Here is a 20,861-nt window from a genome sequence, read left to right on the forward strand (position 1 = left end):
CCTCTAAAATCTGGAACAAGACAGGGATGCCCTCTCTCTCCACTTCTGTTCAACATAGTTCTCGAAACACTGGCCAGAGCAATTAGACAGACGAAAGAAATTAAAGGCATCAAAATAGGAAAAGAAGAACTTAAATTATCACTATTTGCAGATGATATGATTCTATACCTAGCAGACCCAAAAGGCTCTACAAAGAAACTATTAGAGCTAATAAATGAATTCAGCAAAGTGGCAGGATATAAAATCAACACGCATAAATCAAAGGCATTCCTCTATATCAGCGACAAATCCTCTGAAATGGAAATGAGGACAACCACTCCATTCAAAATATCTTCAAAAAAAATAAAATACTTGGGAATCAACCTAACAAAAGAGGTGAAAGACTTATACAATGAAAACTACAGAACCCTAAAGAGAGAAATAGAAGAAGATCTTAGAAGATGGAAAAATATACCCTGTTCATGGATAGGCAGAACTAACATCATCAAAATGGCGATATTACCAAAAGTTCTCTATAGGTTTAATGCAATGCCAATCAAAATCCCAACAGCATTTCTTGTAGAAATAGAGAAAGCAATCATGAAATTCATATGGAAAAATAAAAGACCCAGAATAGCAAAAACAATGCTAAGCAGGAAGTGTGAATCAGGTGGTATAGCGATACCAGACTTCAAACTATACTACAGAGCAACAGTAACAAAAACAGCATGGTACTGGTACCAAAACAGGCGGGTGGACCAATGGTACAGAATAGAGGACACAGAAACCAATCCACAAAACTACAACTATCTTATATTTGATAAAGGGGCTAAAAGCATGCAATGGAGGAAGGATAGCATCTTCAACAAATGGTGCTGGGAAAACTGGAAATCCATATGCAACAAAATGAAACTGAATCCCTTTCTCTCGCCATGCACAAAAGTGAATTCAAAATGGATCAAGGAGCTTGATATCAAATCAGAGACGCGCCGTCTGATAGAAGAAAAAGTTGGCTACGATCTACAGTCGGTGGGGTCGGGCTCCAAATTCCTCAATAGGACACCCATAGCACAAAAGTTAATAACTAGAATCAACAAATGGGACTTACTCAAACTAAAAAGTTTTTTTTCAGCAAAAGAAACAATAAGAGAGGTAAATAGGGAGCCTATACCCTGGGAACAAATCTTTACTCCTCACACTTCAGATAGAGCCCTAATATCCAGAGTATACAAAGAACTCAAAAAATTAGACAATAAGAGAACAAACAACCCAATCAACAAATGGGCCAAGGACCTGAACAGACACTTCTCAGAGGAGGACATACAGTCAATCAACAAGTACATGAAAAAATGCTCAACATCTCTAGCTGTCAGAGAAATGCAAATCAAAACCACCCTAAGATACCATCTCATTCCAGTAAGATTGGCAGCCATTAGGAAGTCAAACAACAACAAGTGCTGGCGAGGATGTGGGGAAAAGGGTACACTTGTACATTGCTGGTGGGACTGCAGATTGGTGCAGCCAATTTGGAAAGCAGTATGGAGATTTCTTGGAAAGCTGGGAATGGAGCCACCATTTGACCCAGCTATTCCCCTTCTTGGTCTATTCCCTAAAGACCTAAAAAGAGCATGCTACAGGGACACTGCTACATCGATGTTCATAGCAGCACAGTTCACAATAGCAAGACTGTGGAACCAACCTAAATGCCCTTCAATAGACGAATGGATAAAAAAATGTGGCATTTATACACAATGGAGTATTACTCTGCATTAAAAAATGACAAAATCATAGAATTTACAGGAAATGGATGGCATTAGAGCAGATTATGCTAAGTGAAGCTAGCCAATCCCTAAAAAACAAATGCCAAATGTCTTCTTTGATATAAGGAGAGTAACTAAGAACAGAGTAGGGACGAAGAGCAGGAGAAGAAGATTAACATTTAACAGGGATGAGAGGTGGGAGGGAAAGGGAGAGAGAAGGGAAATTGCATGGTAATGGAAGGAGACCCTCAGGGTTATACAGTGGAGGGGGTAGAGAGAGAGGAGGGGAGGGGAGGGGAGAGGTGGGGAGGGGGGAGGGTGGAGGATGGGAAAGGCAGTGGAGCACAACAGACACTAGTATGGCAATTTGTAAATCAATGGATGTGTAACTGATGTGATTCTGCAATCTGTGTATGAGGTGAAGGTGGGAGTTCATAACCCACTTGAATCAAAGTGTGGAATATGATATGTCAAGAAATTTGTAATGTTTTGAACAACCCACAATAAAAAAATAAAAAATAGGAAAATTTAAAAAAAAAAAAAAGAATTAATTAAACAGAAAATCCTGTGTTTTTTTTTTTTTTTTTCACCTTTAACACCTTGAAAATATTACTCCACAAGCCCAGGGTTACTGTTGAGAATTCCAAAGTCAATCTGATTCTTTTATCTTATATGTGGTAGGCTTTACTTTTTAAAAGCTTTGGGAGTTTTCTATTCACTTTTGTTTTTTAAATATTTGTTCTTTTTTTGATATACATGGCCGTAGGGTATATTTTGAGATACTTTACTTACATGGCATATAACCTATTCTAATTAGGATCCCATTGTGGTTGTACATGATGTGGAGTTTCATTGGTCGTATACTCATATATGAACACAGGAAAGTTATATCAGATTCATTCCACTGTCTTTTCTATTCCCATCCTCCCTCCTTTCCCTTCATTCCCCTTTGTCTAATCCGCTGAACTTCTATTCTTCCCTTCTCCCCACCTTGTTGTGTGTTAGCATCTGCATATCAGAAAGAACATCTAAACTTTGTTTTTTTGGGATTGGCTATTTCCCTCAGCATGAGGGTCTCCAGATCCATCCATTTGCTGGCAAAAGTCATTCTCTTTTATGGCTGAGTAATATAGTCCATTTTTTTTGTGTGTGTGTGTGTATATAATAAAGATAAAAATCGTATCTATATATAGTTTTTAAAAACTGTTCTTGCCTCTCTCTTTTTTATTCTAGGAAAGTCTCAAAATTATTTCTTTAAATTTTTCCTCTCCTTCCTAGATCCTAATTATATGAATTATTAACTCCTATTTCTAATATTTCTTTTTTGTTTACTCTTTGTGCCTGTTATCATCATTATTAATATTTTTGGCTGCTGGGGATCAAACCCAACCTCATGCATGATAGGCAAGCACTATATCACTTGGCTACACCCCTATCCCTGTGCCTATTATCTTTTATAACATGTTTTGTTTGGGTACTTCAATTTACTAACTTATTCTTTGCATCTTTCTGCTACCAATCCTAACTATTCGTTTTATTTTTGTTGAAGTTCCTCATCTCTGGTTGACTTTTTCTTTGTAATGGATTGTTTCATGTTTCTAATATTTTCCCTTATCATTATTTGAATGTTATTAGGTTTATTAGGTTGACTCTAAGTGATTCTTTCATCTGATCATGACAGTGCTTTCACTCTTCAAGGGTCTTCAGTTGCTACCCGTGAACCCGTATTTCCCTGAGGTCATCTTCAAGCGCAAAGTGAAGAGAAAGGAGAAGAATCTCAGGCCCAAGTTCAGATCAATTATGGTGATCTGAGAGAGCTGAAAAAATATTGAGGCAGGGATTCTTTGAAATTACAAACTGGGCTCTTTATTCTCTGTTTATCGCCTGTCCACCAATCACAGTAGTAAGCCTTTGCCCTGGGGCTTCAAATTTGTCCAAAGCCCATCTCTAGGATGCAGTTTTCAAATAGGAATGAAGGGGTGGGAACTGGAGTGGCAGGTGGGATCATGTTGGGAGGAGAAAGTGTCCAAGTGCTGGCAAGTCTACTAATGTTCTATTACCTGCTCCTCACTCCAGCTGGGCTCCAGCTCTGCCCTGGATTTGGCAGGCTGCTTCCTACTGGGTCTGAGCTGATTTGGCTGTTTCCCTGACTCTCAGTGTCTCTGGTATACCAATGGTGGAGCCAGGGCAGTGTGGAAGATAGGACAAAGGATAGCTGGAATGCCCCCCTAAAACCTGTCTCCTCCTTAATGGTGGCTCTCCCAGACCTCCTACCCTCATCCCAAACCTTAGCACCTTCTCTCTCTCTAGGAATGTCCTCCCAGTGTTATTTCATTTTGGTATCCATCAACCTCATTTTCTTACTTTTTGGCAACACCAAGGTAAGGTTTGAGGAAAGAATTTGGCAACCATGTTGGGGTGATGTGTTGGACCACTCACCAGCAGCTATCAAAGGGTCTCAGGGACTCCTCGAGGGTACATTAAGAGGCATCTCATGGAAGCCTAAGGAAACTTAGGACTGTGAAGAACAGTCTGAAAAACTACTGCCCAAACATTTAAAGAGTAACAATGTCTCTAGTCTTATTTATATGCTAACTCATGACTCATTATATGAATAAAATTATAAATTATTGCATTAGTTTCTAATAAGTTTATTTTGTAGGAAAGGATAATATAAATCAAAAGTCCCCAGCTTATTTGCCCTCTTAATTTTCCTATTAATGAACAAAAAAAAAATCTTGAAAACTTTCCCATCATAAGCAGATCTCAATATTAGGCAATATTCAAGAGTGTTAGGGGTTTAGACCCTATAGATGACTTTAGGAGAGCAAACTACGTAGCCCACAACTCTTAGATGATGAAAAAACTATAAATGTCAGCTCAGACCCAAGATATTACCTGTAGCAGGAATATTAATGAAGTGAAAACTGCTCATCCATTTCACCATTTATCCACTCATCATTCAGTAAAAATCATCCATACATCTGTCCATCAGCCACCCAGCAGGGGTTTCCTGGCACCTGTATAAGAGTTCCTTAAGAACTGGGGCTTTGCCATGTTCATTCCTGCATCCTCTACAAGGTCTAGCATAATAAGCACGGAGCAGGTACTCAAAAAATATGTGGGGGCCAAAGACCTTGTTCTTGAACTCACAGCTTTAAGCTCTGTGGTGGGCAAAACTATTTCTAAATTTTCTGCTGCAATTGCCAATATAAACATTATACTGGAGAACTTCTTCATAGCTAACCATATTTCTACAGCTAAAGCTTAATTCCATCCTATGGGTCTCTTGAATTTAAGAGAAATCAACCCAGTCTGCAAAGTCCCAAAGACACAGAGTGAACCGAACACGTTAAGACACAAGACTAATTTGTTTATTAGGTGTGTTCTATAAGTTGACCAGGGAGATTTTTGGGAAATAAATAAATAAATAATCAAATGGGGGACTTCAGGGCACAGAAAGAGCTCAGTAAGAGGAAGGAAGCGAAGTCCTTGCATAGTTCTAAAAGAACAGAAGGTGGCAGCAGTAGGCAACGTGGATTCTCAGCAGAAATGCAGCACTTGCAGAAACCAGGGAGAGGAGGCTTTGAGAAAGAGGAGAAGGTCAGAAGGTGACTGACTACCTATTTCTTTTTCATAGAGACTGTGGGGTGGAACATTGGTCCTCTCTACGGGGGGCAGGATGCGGCACCTTACATGATCTGCCTGGGCATCCCATACCCAGTCATGCCTGCCTGGGAGGCTCCCTTGTTGCTACCCATCTGCAGGCCAATTACGTTCTGCCCCTGGCGAAGCTGCTCCTCTGAAAATCCTCTTCGATTCTGCTGAGCTTTCCTGGATGGGGAGAGTGAGATGGAATAATGTCATGTGACAGATTTCAAAGCCTTGTCAAGATGTACAGTTAGATGGGCTCTATCCAAGATCATCCAATAGACCAGCAGGCCCACCCTGAGCCAGGACCTACCCCAATCCTTGCCCTTCCCTGAGGCTTGGGCCCCTATCCTTAGAAGCCCAGATGTTTCTCAGAATTTCCAGCAAAGAGAAAAGGAGAATCTGTGGCTGCCTCCCTGGGGAACTGACTTTCATCTTTCCTTCTTTTTTTTCCCCTTCTCCCCACTCTCATTTATTTCTTCTCCACCATTTTCAGCCATCTCATTCTGCATCTTCTCACAGTTATCTCCGCTCTTCTGAAACAAAGTCAATGCTTCTTACAAACCATGCCATTAACCCCCTTCCACCCTTCCTGCACAGGACCAAGGATTCATGTTCCATTTTAAAGCTGAGGGACCTAGGAGTTAACAAGGGCAAATGTCTTACTCTAGGTCAGAGGTCTGAAGACTTTGCTAAAGAGCCAGGTAGCAAATAGTTTTGGATTTGCAGCCACATACTAATAATGTTGGATCAATATTCAATGGATCAATATTGAGGAGATTTTTCAAACCAAGGTCATTTAAAATGACACAAGCTAGGGGGTTGGGGATATAGCTCAGTCAGTGGAGCACTTGCTTCCCATGCACTAAGGCCCCGGGTTCAATCCCCAGCACCACCAAAAATTAAAAAATAAATAAACAAACAGTCAATTCATCTTTAAAAATACGTTAAAAAGTGACTTTAAAAAGTGACATAAGCTGGTACATTTTTATAACTCTCAATGACAAGAAAAGGGCATCAGGGAAATTATTTACCAATTATTTGCTATGAATAAAGCTATGCAATTTAACTTCCCACCTTCCCTGTCCTTACCCTACCTCCAAAAGAAAAATCCCCCCAAAAATCCTTTTAGTAACCTGAGATGTCCATATGATTTATCATCCAGACTGGGAAAATTTTGGGAAGAGGGTGTTATTATTAATGCATTGGAATAGCAGATATTAACCAGGACAGTATTTGGCAAACAGGATATATTTAATCTTCATTAAGTACACAAAGAAAAATAAAAAGAGGGAGGAAAGAAGGAAGGGAGGGAGGAAGTAGGTGAGTGAGTGAGTTGGGGGTGGAATACTCAGGGCTGCTCAGGTCTTAATAAACCAAGTACAGACATCAAACTGCTTCTAAAAACGACCATCCATTCCCACTGATCCTCAGGAGAGGCACCTGGCCGAACAGGAGGATCCAGGTATCTAATAAGAAAGGCCCTACTCTCTCTGCCCTGGGTAGAATGCTGGGGGGACTCAGTTGTGGGCCAGGAGCGCTTACTCCTGGGGGCTCTGTATACAAATGGCCCTGGGGAGCTCCTAGGCTTCTGATCCTCTCTTTAACTGTCTGCTGCAGGAGGCAGAGAAGGAACTTTTACCTGTGGAACCAGGATGGCTCTCCCCGGTAGCAGCCATCATCCTTGGTGACTGCAACACTGCCTAGAGCCATCAGGGTCCTCTGCACAGCTGCCATGTCCTTCCCTGGAAGCCAATGAAGAGATTAAAGCCAAGTGTGTGTCAGGGCCAAGGAATTCTGGAAGGATGTAGCTGCACACCCAGGACAGAAATTCTGATAGGGGGCTGTGGATGACCACATTCAAGGGGGAAGTACTTGGAAGTACACTTGGAAGTACACTTACCAAAGTGATCCTAAGGTGACCAGTCCCAAATTACTCAGAAAGGAACAAAAACAAGCCTGATTAATTATTCTCCACTCATATCAGTTACCTTTCCAATCCACTCGTACTGGCTATAGGAATAAACACTCTGAACACCTGCAGCTCACATCTAGAAAGGTCCCTGTCCTAAGCAGAGGACCTTGCCTTGGTGGGTTCTACAAGCCGCGGGAAGGAAAGTCCTCTGGAGGGGCTGGCAACCTGGTCTGCAGAAGAGCACTTTCCTCAGGTTAGAAAGAGAAAAGAAAACCACAGAGCAAGGGATTGGATGGAATGATTCTGCACCAGGCACCAACTGGACTCCTCTCTTGCGCTTTATCTGGGTTAAAAGCATCTAAAAGCATCCATGTTCATCAAATTGAGCATTCACTTGGCTCAGTGGGCCAGAGGTCTGGCAAATGGAGAACAGCAAATCCACACAGAAAGCACTCCATGTGACACAAATGAAAGGCCCTCTATTTTGTGATGGGTGAAAGGAAGAAAATGGAGACAATAAATCACTCACTTGTGTGAGAGAGGAGAGCAAAGAGACACGGGAGGTGTGGCCTGCATGGGAAGGGCAGCGCGGCCACCAGAGGAGCCTGTGGAGGAGGCAGTTGGGCCCTGCAAGTCAGCCTGCTCCTCCCATCCTTTTTCCTTTCCTCCTTTCCAGGTGACATGCCCTGGGCTGAGAGAGATGCTGCTGTGCAGGTCACCTGCTATTTAGAAAGCAGATCAAAGGTCTGTGCAAGACACCAGTGTGGAATACAAGAGCTTGAAAGGCACTTGGTTAAAAAGGAAAGGAGCTTTCAGCCTGGCAGGGAGCTGGGAAAGTTAAGGGCAAATATGAAAAGTCCTTCTTTGGACAGAGTGAGCCATCTGTGGTCTCTGGCCCGGCTGCTGCAGCTCAGTCACTGGGGAATACAGAATTACAGGGCAAAGGCAGATGGAAAGTGAGAATGGAGTATGAACTGTAATAAAATAAACAATTAAGGCTCTCACCGGAAGTTCAGTCCAGGATGTGCATTCACACAAAGAGAGAGCAAATCCTCCTTCTCTGGCCTCTCTTCCTCCACCCCCACCTCCCGCATTAACCACAGGGTGATTGTCTGGATCCTGGAGAGGCCTGTGGGACTGGCTGATGGATACAGGATGAAATGCTGTCAGTGGAGAATCCCCAGATTCAAGGAACAGCTGGGGTGGTGAATGGAGTATCTGGGCGGCAGATGGAAGGGGAAGGGCAGAAAGAATACAAGGAATTAAGAGAGAGGAAATGCAGAGATGGTTGTTCATTTTCTTCCACAGATGAAAAGCATTTCTGTAATTGTCACTGTATGAAAGAATGCTTTTTTTTTTCTTTAATAGAACTGTAGTAATGACGTTTTAAAGACTCATTCTGGGAAACGATATGGAGTAGGTTTGGTCTTAAGCACAGCATTCTAAAAGAGAATGACAGAGCCTAGGAAGGCTCAGGTTAGGTTATACCAATCTTCTCCACTCTGTTCAAAGAGCATACAAGAAGTCTGTTTCTGATAGTTGGAAAGACCTGTCCTGAAATGTCCAGTCTGAGGAAATGTGAAGCCTGAGCAACTCAGCCTTAGCTGCCACCCAGCAGCAATGAGGGAAATGCAAGCTTCGTTCAGCCACAGGAGTCTCCTTCACCAGGGGCGAGCTAATTAATGTATGCAAAACATGAACCCAGAAGGGACAGGAAAAGCTGTTCCAGGCTAAGGAGAGATGACCAGGAACCTAGAATTATACCACCCCCACCCTCATTCCAGTAGAGTTAAAAAGGAAGTGATTACCTGATGGAGGCTGTAATGTACAGGTTTCTGAAACCAGGAGGGGGAAACATTATTACACAAGAACAAATCAGAAAGATATGCCCTTAAGAAACGTCCCAAGGCAGGAGATTTAATATCAGTTATAGGGTAGATGCTTTATTCTGATCATAATTAACCCCATGGAGTTGGGATTATTTCTCCCCATCTACAGATGGGAAAACTGACTCATAGAGGTTAATTAGTATGCCTAGAGTCACCTGACAGGTCAATTGGAGCCAAGCTGTAGCTTGGATCAGCCTGAATGCAAAGTCCACTTGACCATATGCCCTCTCTTGAAGGGCCCCCTTGCATGCTAGATGGGGAAGCATGTTCCTTAGCAGGAGCCAGTGATCAGGGATGATGGGAGGGGTCACAGTGTCTGCTTCAGTGCCAGGCCACAGGGAATGCAAGGGAGATAAAACCAGGACACAGGTTTTGGGCTTCACAGGATCAAATGCATCAACCCCAAATAGCCATAAGTTTTGGAATGCTTTCATCTGGAATAACTTTTTTTGTATGTTTACCCAAATAACATTAAAGCAAAGAAAAGCTGTTAGAATCAGTGTGCTGACCAAGTGAATTATTGTCAAGATTTTAACTAATATTATGACTAGAAATCTGCCATCTGTGACCAGTTCATGTCTAGCTTATTGTCTCGTCAGGATAGCATACTTTCTACTAGAGGCTCCTTGTGGAGACTTTCACCACTCCTGGGCTGATGAGACAGTAAGAGGGCCTTTTTGCAGCCTGACCTCTCTTGCCAGTTCAGAAGTCCTGTCAAGTACACAGTCCAGACTGCGGCATGTACTGTTAGATGAGAGGGGCATGAAGAAGGAGTTGGGGCCACTTGTGGAGGCCGATTTCTGTAACCAGGTAACAAAAACTGAAATGTATGAAGAATCAATGACGTTTAAGAAGACCTGTGAACAGTGCTGGGAATAAAACAACAAAAGCTAAACTGCTTGTATCAAAGTATAACATCTGCCTTGTTGTGAAGCCTTCAAAACCACGCAAGTATAAAAAATGGCCATACACAGTTGATTCAGAGTAGATTCCCAAGCTTCTTGGCTTCTTGGGATATGGGTGGGGGTCATCTTTTTAAAAATATGAATTTTGAGGTTATTCTCTTGAGAGACTAATTTGGCCAGTAGTGGGAGTCTACATTTTTAATAAACTCCTCAGGTGATTTAAATCATCAGGCAAGCTGGAAAAAAAATCTGTTCTTTCTTTATCTTTTTTTTTAACCTGGTGACTTAACAAAGCATCAGAATTACCTAAGCATCTTAAATATTCAGGTTCTGGGGCAATCTTTTGAGATGATTCTGAGACAGCCAAATGGACAGGCAAGCATTGCTCTAATACTTTAGTTTCCAATTTCATTAAATATCACAATGTCCGGCATGTCATGAATACTAAATAATATTTGCTAAGCAATGACTTCTTTCACAAAGTCAAAAAGCAAAACCTATCATTAGAAGGGCTTTGACCCAAGTTGGGAGCCATCCCAGAGCTCTGGCAACTTAGTATCATGTTGCTCCCTGAGAGTGTCCCTGGATGTTTTGCTGGATGCTTGTGGTTCCTCAAGTCAGCTTGAACACCACTATTCAAGGCCATTCTTCCAAGAAAATAAAGGAGAAAAATAGTCTAAAAAAGGACAAACCAGAGGTTGAGAATTTTCTAGATGCAGCAGAAATGAGATTGAGTCTTGATGGTGATCTAAGAATAGACCACTAACCATAAGAAGAAAAGTGACATAGGGAAGAGGAGAGGCCATATTAACACTGACATCTTGGGATTTTGATCAGTCTCTGTGTTTATTTCCAGACCTCTGTCATAGGAGGAAGTTAACATTAGACTTGAAATTTTTTTAAAATGCTGGGAGAATTGGAAAGGGCTATGCACTGTATCATTCCAACTACATGACACTCCGGACAAGGCAAAACTAGGGAGAATATAAAAATATCAGTGATTGCCAGGGTTGGGGTTGGGGATGGATAAAATATGTACCACAAAGGATTTTTAAAACAGTGAAAATATGCTGTATAAGACTACAGTGGTGGATACACATTTATCCAAACCCACAGAATGCACAACAGCAAGGGTGAACCCTAGTGTAAACTGTGGGCTTTGTGTGATAATGTAGTGTCAATATAGGTTTATCAATTAATTACCACTCTGATAGGGAACACTGATAATGAGAGGCTAGGCATTTGACGGGCAGTGGGCATATGGGAAATACGAGTCTCTTAATTTTGTTGTGAACTTAAACCTTAATGAAAGAAATAACCTTTAAAAAACTTAAAAAGGTTGGTAGGGTGGATGGTAGCTCTCTCTCTCACCTGGAAAATCTAAAATAGAGTGTCAGGTAGCAACGGACACTTATTTGACAATGGAGAATTCCTCACTTCACATTTTATCACAAAGTAATGTTACTCCAAATACAGTCATGTACCCCAGACTATTAAATTATAATCTCTGGAGAGTGGGGCCAGAGGTTCTGCATCATAATGATCCAACCCAAGGATTCTTAATGCTGGTAAAGTTTGAGAGACATTACCACACAGATAGTTTAACAAGAATTTTGTTCTCTGAATTTTTTTTACTTATAAGGTATCTTATGCATATCTTTGGAAAGAAAAAATGAGAAGGATTAAGAGAGAAAAAAGGCAATAGAGAAATCACTTGGGTAGGAAAGTTGGGTGGGCCATGCTCTACTTTCTATTTCTACTTTTAACACTGAAAACCAGTCTTAAGTCAAATTTGTATTTTTCAGAGTTACTTCTATTTTATATCAATCTCAACCCAGCCTTTTGCCTCTTGGAAACTGGATTCCTAAAATAATATTTCTTGCACTTACAGAGAAAGCAATAAGTGGAATAAAAATAATTTCTTATTTCCCTGAATAATAATAACTTAGGCATAGCTCTCGGTTTTACACTCAAGGTAGAGAAAATACTGCTGTTGTCAAAGGAAAAATGCCAAGGGTAGGTTGGATTTGTTCTGTAGGTTTTATAAATTTCTGTTGCTTTCCTCCCCAGGATGGTGAAATAGGGTAGGATAGTGGTTCTCAAAGTGGGGTTCCCAGGCCAGCAGAAGGTGCATCACCTGCAAATTGGTAAGAAATGCAAGTTCTTGGACCTCACCCCACAGTCAATACCTCAGAAACTGGAATTGTGACCTACCAATCTGTATTTTCCCAAGATTACCAAGTGATTCTGATGCAGGCCAGAGGCTGAGAAAAATTAAATACGATTGTCAGCAGCCACTTAGAACAAAAGCAATGAAAGCTATGCTGATAGAAAAGGAAGCGTCAAGTAGCAGGCATTTGTGATGCCTTAAGTACCTCGCAGCATCCCAAAATATCTCACACTGGGTGGAATGTCTCTTCTGCTCTTGCTGTTGAGGAATGGCACATATAGTGACACCTCGCCGAAGAATATATTTGAACCTTCCAGGCTCTCCACTTCCAGTGTAAACCACAACCCTCAACTCTGAGTCATCAACGGAAGGGAGCAGGAATGACAAAACCACGTAAGCCAGGGTCCTCATCAGTGAGTTCACTGAGAAGAATAATTGGATTGGTTGATCTTTAAGCCTTGCCTGCTCTGACATTCGAGAATTCCTTATGTTTAACACCTGCCAAGTGGTTATACAAATAAACAAGAAAGGTCAGTTACAGATGGGCTAATGGTAGGGGAAGAGAAGCCAATGTTTATTAGGTGTCTAGGAGCCAGGCACAGTGCTAAGCTTTTTACACTTGATCCTTATAATAAATCTACGTGGGAGACACTAGACTTGTTTACACAGAAGAGAGCAGAGGCCAAGCAACCTCAACAAGGTCATGCTGCTGGTATTCAGCAGAAGAAGGGTTTCTATCCCTTCTTACTCCCAAACTCATGCTGTTCCATTTCTGGGTCTGAAATTGGCCAAGCTCCAAGTCCTGGGGAAAGATACCAAAAAAGCAACGACCTCTGAGAGACAAGTCAATCAAATGACTTGTGGAGCATTCACCCTCCTGTTTAGAGGATGACCTAAGAAGGATCCGCAGATGGGAGAGAGGGCAAAGGTCAAACAGGCCACCCTATCAGCTCCTGTGTGTGGCCATTAATTTAGTCTAAGAAGAGCGCCTTTCCAGCTTCATTCCTTCATCTCTTACTTGCTATTAGTCTTAGAAAGGACAGGACAATGACATGAATAATTCTATGCTGCCAACACTTCATATACCCTACTTTTTCCAGACAATATTCTAAACATTTCTAATGTATCCCTCATTTATTCTCCATATCAACCCTGAGAAGTAGGTACTATTAGCCCCATTTTACACTTGAGAAAACTGAGGCATAGAGGTTAATTAAAAAGCAGTGAGGCACAGATTTGAACCAGGAAGTCTAATTTCTGACTCGGGGTCTGTACTCTCTTCTACCTTCCAGGGTAAGCTTTAACTGCAGTCTTTCTAATCAGATCCTGTATTAGCATACTCACTCTCATGTGTTCTCTAACACACACACACACACACACACACACCCCTCCCTTTCTTGCTCCTCTTTTTCTCTTTTCTCCTTTCTGTTCTCAGAAAAGATGGTACAGTCTTACCTACAGCACACTCTCCTCTGTGTCATAGACAGCTCAGCTGACTCCACCCCATCTCACCCAGCATCCACAGCAAATTGGAAAATAATCTGCCAGGATACTTATCTTCTTTAATCCTAGAGAAAAACACCCCCAGCCTCCTTCCATTCTTCAAAACTGTCCTCCCTTCTTCTCTATCACCAGAAGGAGTTGGTCACCCCAGTTTCCTTTAGAGGGGACTTTAGTAGCTTTTGTCTACAATGCCCCTGTGACCAGGTGTTTTCCTGGACCACAGAGCCTCGGGTTCCTTTTGGAAGAATCTTGTATTCTGATTGTTCCCAAGTCAATTCCAAATATTTCACCTCAAAAGGGCTTAAGGATGATAGATGTATCTGGGGCCCCTGCTTCTATAAATAATTGAAGTCTAAACAAGAAAGCATTTGGCAATATTGGACTTCTGCAGTTTTACTGGTTTGCAAGAGAGGCAGCCTGGAAAGTCACCAGGCATCTCTGGGCAAGCAGATCTTTGCGTAGGAAGAAAAGGTCAAGCCAGGAAAATGGGGGATTGAGAGCAGTTGAGTATAAAATGCCTGCAGAGGAGGAAGAGAAATGCCCAGGAAAAGAGGGCTGGGGCCACAGCAGCCATAACCACCACGCCATGGCTACCACAGCCATGGTGCAGGGAATTGGGAACAGTAAACTGACATGTGAGGATGGAATTAAAGCCTCCGTCAGAGGGTAGAATTGTAAGTTGAGTGTGGGACTGAACAAAACAGCTAGTCCAATAGCTGTGTATACAACTTGTACACCTTCACGTGAATGCAGACACACAAAAAACATGCCAACTCTGTTCTGCAACAGCCCTTTGATTTCAGCTTAGTCATTGCAAAAGTCGTGAGTAGCATCCAACTCTTGAGCAAGAACTCTGGCCTTGCTTGCTAGATCCATGATTCCCCACCCTCCCTGCTTCTCTGTTCAAATAAACCAGCTTTTCCACCTGTGATCAAATATAGAGTAACCAGCTCTGGCCAGAGCTTCAAACAGAGGTACTGGGAAATATCAAGAGTGCTGACCAAATCATAACCTATCTCCCTGAACCTCTGACCCCCACAGAGGCGGGGGCGTCATTAAGAAACTCCTAAGCATCTACCTCCCTGTTGTCTACACTCTCAACTCTCCCCAGCCTTCTGGAGAGTCTACATAGAGTTCTTCTAACTACCATCAGTGACAGCATCCTTGGAATGAATCTCTTTCCTTCTTTCCTTTAAAAGCTGATCCTTCTTCTGTGCTGGTGATAGGACCCTTAGTGTTTCTTTTTCTCCTTTTCTAGAAGAATTATCCTATCCTGGGGCCAAATGTCTACAGCCCTATCTCAGGCTACCACGGTCACACCTCTTAGTCTTCCTGTTCCTTAAGGAGGATCCAACACAGGGGTCTGGAGCAGGTGGTGTAGACCTCCAACAAGCTGTTCATTAGGGATCCTTGCTCCCCACGCCCCATTCCTCTTGCGGTGAGTAACCTCCCCCGTGTAAAGCTCACCTTCATGGTCTTTAGGCAAAGGGGGAAGGGGAGTAAAGCCTCCTTAGTAATGTAAAAACAGGAAAGCTCCCTTGGGATCCCTGCCTTCTACAGACCTCACAATTTACTACTCCTACATACTTCCTGCACTTGGAGGGTCCCTTCCATCCACACTAACTCCCCATCCTTCAGTCCCACACAGCTTTGACTCATCCTCCTCATTGTTGTCATTGTCATGATCAACATCAACAGCAGCAGTGGCTAGTCACTATTGTGACTCAACAGCATCTTCATGGTGTAAGAGAAGGAAACTAGGCTTCCTTGCCAAAGAATGCCTTGGCAGACTAATTAAGGCCCTATTCTTTGGCATCAGAGGGCCTGGGTTTGAGTCCCAGCTCTTCTAATTACTAGTTCTTGGACGGACACACATAACCATGGGCATACTTCAACACCTGTGAAATGGGGAAATGAAAAACACTTACCTTATAATTTTGTTGGAAGAAGTGATTGGCATTATTCAGTAAAGCACTTATCCAAAGCCTAGTGTACAGGAGAACATCAATAACCCATAGCTCTCTTTATTAACTCAGGAAACTCATCATGGGTTTGATCTAGAAAGCAGGCACCAAGGCTGGACCATGGCACACAGGAATTTAGAGGCAACTGTCCATGAAGTCCAGTAACCTGGCCCGAATTTTGGGGTATCTGAGTTTTTAAATTAATGGCAAAAAGCAAAGTAAATCTCTTGGCATCTTAGGATTTTAACTACTTATCTGTCAGGGAACATGAAATGGCCTAAGTAGGTAACTGAGGATTACGGAGGTAACTGTTTATAACTTGTTTGGTAGAGTGCTCCTCTGCTAGAAATCTCTTCCAACTACCCTCTGAATACCCTTTAAAATGCCTTGCCTTTTGATCAGAGGAAAATTATACATTTTCACTGTCAGCAAAGCCATTTGGGTCACTAGCCTGGGGATCCTATTGGTCAGGCCATGATGATGGCTAGTGACAATGAACACGTGAGAAATGACTAGTGACAATGAACACGTGAGTGTCAATCTGGCAGTCCTGCTTAGACTAGTCCACATCTCTCAGTGCCTCGGGCAGTCCTCAGTTGAGAAAGGATTCAGCTACATGGATGGAAATGCAGGTTTTAAAGGGACACTAGGCCTTGATAGTGTCTCCATTCACATCATTCCCCCAATAAAGGTGGAATGCTAAATGTTTCTAAGAATGCAATTTGATTTTTATGCCTTTGTAAGATTTCCTCACCAGGTCACTTCACAAAGGTGAAAGAAAAAAAAAATTTTGTCACACTCCCTATCAGCAGAACACCTATGTGAAAGGTATAGTCACCAAGCTCCCAGATAATTGTTTAAAAGATTCAAGTGCTATTTATTTCTCGGGTTGAATGACAACATTGCACCAGATGGCTTTGTCTGTAAGCCTTGCTGCTGGTGAGTCAGAAGCACACTGGCCCCCTGCCTCCCTTCTCCTCCAGGAGCTATGATTTGCTATGGGAGGGCAACAGGAATAAAAGGCATCCATGTGACCATTTTTGCTTCCTCTCTACTAGGATTCTGTTTACGGCACTAGTTCTCTGAGATCCTTTGCCAGTGTCCTCAGGGTGTGCATTCCTAGAGGAAAGTACCCCTTTTGAAAGAGCATCACAAAGAGGGAGGCTAATAGGGCTGCTGAGAGCACTCCCCACACACCCGCAGGCACAGGGAAGAACATCCTGAGTGGCTTTCACAAAGAGATAGGGCAAAGGGGAGGGGTGCGAGGTGGGGAGAACAGACCCAGAGGTTGAAGGGCTGTTTACCTTCCCATAGATCCACCGTCTGAAAAATGTCAGTGGTCCTGACGCCATAGATCTCCGCAGCTTTTAGGAACTGGGAGATTTGCTCCATCTGCTTAAAAGCCATCTTTGACTCTGAGATCTTAGGGATGGGCTCTTGTCCTGGTGGATATAAACTGTTTATCAGCTTGCACAGGACCTGAAGGGGGTGGGGTGGGGACACAGAATCAGTGTTTCCCTTTGTAATCAATATCATAAATGAGAAGTGAATCCCTCCCCCACAATATGCACAGCACAAGGCACAGCTCACCAGGTTTGGTAAGAGCAAGTCACAGGCCCCAAGAAAGCATGGGTTCAGGGTTTTGCAGTCAGGCTCCCACACTACACCCCCAAAACTCAGATCGCCCTATTCCCAGGGCTGCACCTGACTATAGAGAGCCCTGCAGCCTATTCCCTTCTTATTCCTCCTTATTCCATTTTCAGGACAAAGGAAAGAATATTTACAAATAGGGAATGGCACAAGGTGATGAGGAACATGATTCCACACTTTTAATGAAGAAATGAGTTTATGGTTTCTGGGCGGGGGGGGAAGGGTGGGTTCTGATTTTCCCTGTACCAAAGACAGATCAGAATCAGTTTTCAATAACTCATCCCATATGTGTTAATGATGTATAAAAGAACTTGAACACTGGGTGGTATCTTTACCCAGACACCTATAACCCAAGTCCTGGGCTACTCAACAAATACGAGGAATAGCAGTTATGTAACAGTAAATCACAGCTTGCAAGAAGAGATGGACTTGTTTGATTCAGTTGAGCCTGTGGTCCTCAAATCCCCAAAACACACGACAACATTATCAAAGAAGGACTCCCTTCAGGTTCCTGAGAACCCATCCATCCCCAAATGGCCATTGAGCACCTCCAGGGAGCCTGGTTCCCAGAGGTTGGAAAGGAGGCTACCCCCACCCCCATCCTTTGTTTTACTGTGTAACCAGCAGGTTCCCCTGGGGGAAGGACTGGCCCAGAAGCACTGATGCACCAAAAAGGCTGCAGAGATCACAAGGAAATATTTATCTCTATTCTCAATGGAAAAATCACGAGGGCCTCAAAATTGCCGACAACTCAGAAGGAAGCTGTGAAGCTTGGATAGATGGGGAAATCCTCGGAGCCAGCTAGGGAATTGTGCAGGGAGCACGAATTTTCCAACCCAGAAGAAATAAAGGCATCCCCATCCTTCCCGTGAGAAAGACTTGGCAACAGCAGCTCCTCCCGCGACCTCGCATTGAAAGAAAGAGCCCTGGGAAGGGTTTTCCTGCCCACCACCCCAGCAACAAGATCGCTGCCGGTCTTACCGTCCCGTCCATCAACCATTTCTGAAAATGGGTCCTGCCGGGGGGCGGGTGCTCTATGTCCTCGGCGCACTGCAGGATGATCCAGTCCACCAGCTTGTTCTCCAGGTCCGCGTCGTACTTCTGCTCGATTTTCTCCTGTACCTCTCTGCTTAAGCCATAACTGGGGCCCCTGTTAGCCATCTCTGGAAGAGAAGAGAGGACACGCGCGGCATCCACACAATAGCAGCCGCAACAGCGCCCGGGCTCCCTGCGAACAGGTCTGGGATGCGGCTGGGCGGCCGGGCCAGGCAGCAGCGAAACGGGCAGAAAGCCGGGCGTGGTTTAAATGAAGGAGCCAATGAAGCCAATGGGGTTTCACCTACAAACGGGAAAGGAAAGCGCAGCCACGCACCAGTGACTCTAAAATAAAACCTCAGCCTGTCCGGGGGGCTGGAACCCCCCCCCAGTCCCGCCTCTCAACGAGACGAGATGATGTATGTACAGAGACTCACAATCGAGCCTGAACCCCCAGGCAGTGAGGGGGAGGGGTAGTGGTCGTTTCCTCCACTTCTCAGTAGCGCTTTGCAAAGGCAGCGATGGAGAGAGCGCCAAGAGCAGGTAATTAACAGGCCCAGAGGAACGCTGCCTTGACCTACAGCTGCTGATGCTGCATCGCGCCTGGAAGAATAGCACGCTGATTTGATTTTCTCAGGGTTGACGGGGGTCAAATCAGGGCTGTTGCTAAGAGCCCTCCAAAAGCCAACCCTCTCCTGTGTCGTCGGGCAAACCAGCCAACCTCCCTCCCGCTGGGAGCTCCTTTCTTGGATGCACCATTCTCCCCCTTCTGGGAGACAGCAATTGTATGCTAGATCGGCAAACAGCTGCACGAGGGGATAAGGGCCCCTAGGAGGGTCCCTTTTGCTAACTGTCCATCTGGCAGGAATAGCCAAACCTCTTTCTCCCTGCCCTGACGTAACAATTGTGTGGCAGGGCAGGATGAGAGAAACTGAGAGCTGCAATCATTTATTTTTTCAACTGCCAGCCCAGCTTCATCCAGAAACTTCCATGGTGTGGAGAACTGTTGTGCTTCCATCTAGTTTGATTCAAGAGCTTTATCTTTTTAGTGCTATTTTAGAATAAAAGACATTAAGAGCAAGTTTTATAAATTCGTGTCCTATACATTCTTAAGAATGAAAGAATTTGGTAGAGTGTAGAAACATCATCCGTTTATTTCAATTAAGGACCATGAAGGCACAACTGAAGACTGTTGGTGGTAACAGAATATTATATTTGCATCAGCAAACAGACCTAAGGATAAATCATTTGGTTTAAATTGGCCTGAAATTATTGTAACAGTCAAGGGGCTTGGCATTTTGTCCTCCTAGAGTGTAAGATGCTTGAGGATAGATTGAGTCTCACTGGGGTTGTGTAAGTCTCTGGGTACTTTTCATGCAAAACCAAAACAAAACAAAACCATTAAAAAAACACTCAAATATTTGTTCTTTGGTTCATTTCTTCATTGAACAAATATTTACTGAGTGCTCAATTGTCATAATACTGGACTGGAAAAAATAAAGCATAATTCTGGTTCTAGAAAGGATTGATAAATTGAATCAAACACATTAGAAACAGCAATTCTGGTATATGAATGGGACGGTGATCATTGTCCTTGTGGAAAATTGATCAGAAGCCATGCAGGAATTAACTTTTCAAATAATATATGTATTGAGAAAAATCTTCTGATGCCTGAGGTCTAGAAAATTTAATTACTTAGATGATATGTGAGTGGTGTGCCTGAGAAAAGACTTAGTGGTCAGTACTTGAAGACCTAGAAGAACAAACTCTGGGAAAGACAAGAGTGTGAGAAAGAACCAGTAGCCTTTAGGAGAGAAGGTTTAGAAATAAATAAGGGAAGGGCTGACTGATGCAGGCCTTGATGCTGCATGGAATTTCAGTGAAAAAAATTCTAAAGAAGTTCCAGACACTCAAAACTTAGGAAGAGAGTTGAGAGAAGGGAGCTCATCAGCAGAATTACAGAAATCACTATTTGCATCTTGGGTGGCAGCAGTAAGGTTAGTACCAACCTGGGACTCAGGGGACAGAGGCTCACACAGAAAGCATATATCTTTCTCCATGGCTGGAATTGTTCTAAGGAAGACCTTGGTTTGATATACAAAGAGGGATACAATTCTAAAGATGCACAATTGCCTCCCCCCACTCCATCTTTTGTATCCAAAGTTTTCTTACAATAACAGAATAGCTGAGGTGCTTTAAGTGAATGTTGAGCCTATGATTCTGGAGAGGATACAGTGGCTGAGGGGGACCACATCAAGGCATAGGTTAAATTATGTCCAGAAATCTAGAGGAAGGAGAGAGCAAGAGAGGAGAGGGAGAGGGAAAAAGAGGGAGAGGGAGGGAGAGAGGGAGGGAGGAAGGAAAGAGAGAAATGCTTGATCTCCTGCAGGGACAGAGGTGTGACAATGGAAATTTTCTGAATACCTACTAGCATTATAGT

General features: G+C 43.2%; 1 protein-coding gene across 1 annotated transcript; it reads right to left on the reverse strand.

Annotated features, from left to right (window-relative positions):
* Window positions 1-5,145: 5,145 nt before the first annotated feature.
* Tagln3 (transgelin 3) lies at window positions 5,146-18,611 on the reverse strand. The gene is made up of 4 exons (XM_027936089.2): window positions 18,368-18,611; window positions 17,041-17,215; window positions 7,033-7,135; window positions 5,146-5,573 (listed from the first exon to the last, which is right to left on the reverse strand). Exons 1-4 carry the CDS (start codon window positions 18,545-18,547, stop codon window positions 5,432-5,434), a joined length of 600 nt encoding a protein of 199 aa, XP_027791890.1. The 5' UTR covers window positions 18,548-18,611; the 3' UTR covers window positions 5,146-5,431.
* Window positions 18,612-20,861: the final 2,250 nt, after the last annotated feature.

The sequence above is a fragment of the Marmota flaviventris genome, chromosome 8, assembly GCF_047511675.1.
Source record: "Marmota flaviventris isolate mMarFla1 chromosome 8, mMarFla1.hap1, whole genome shotgun sequence".
NCBI lineage: Eukaryota > Metazoa > Chordata > Mammalia > Rodentia > Sciuridae > Marmota > Marmota flaviventris.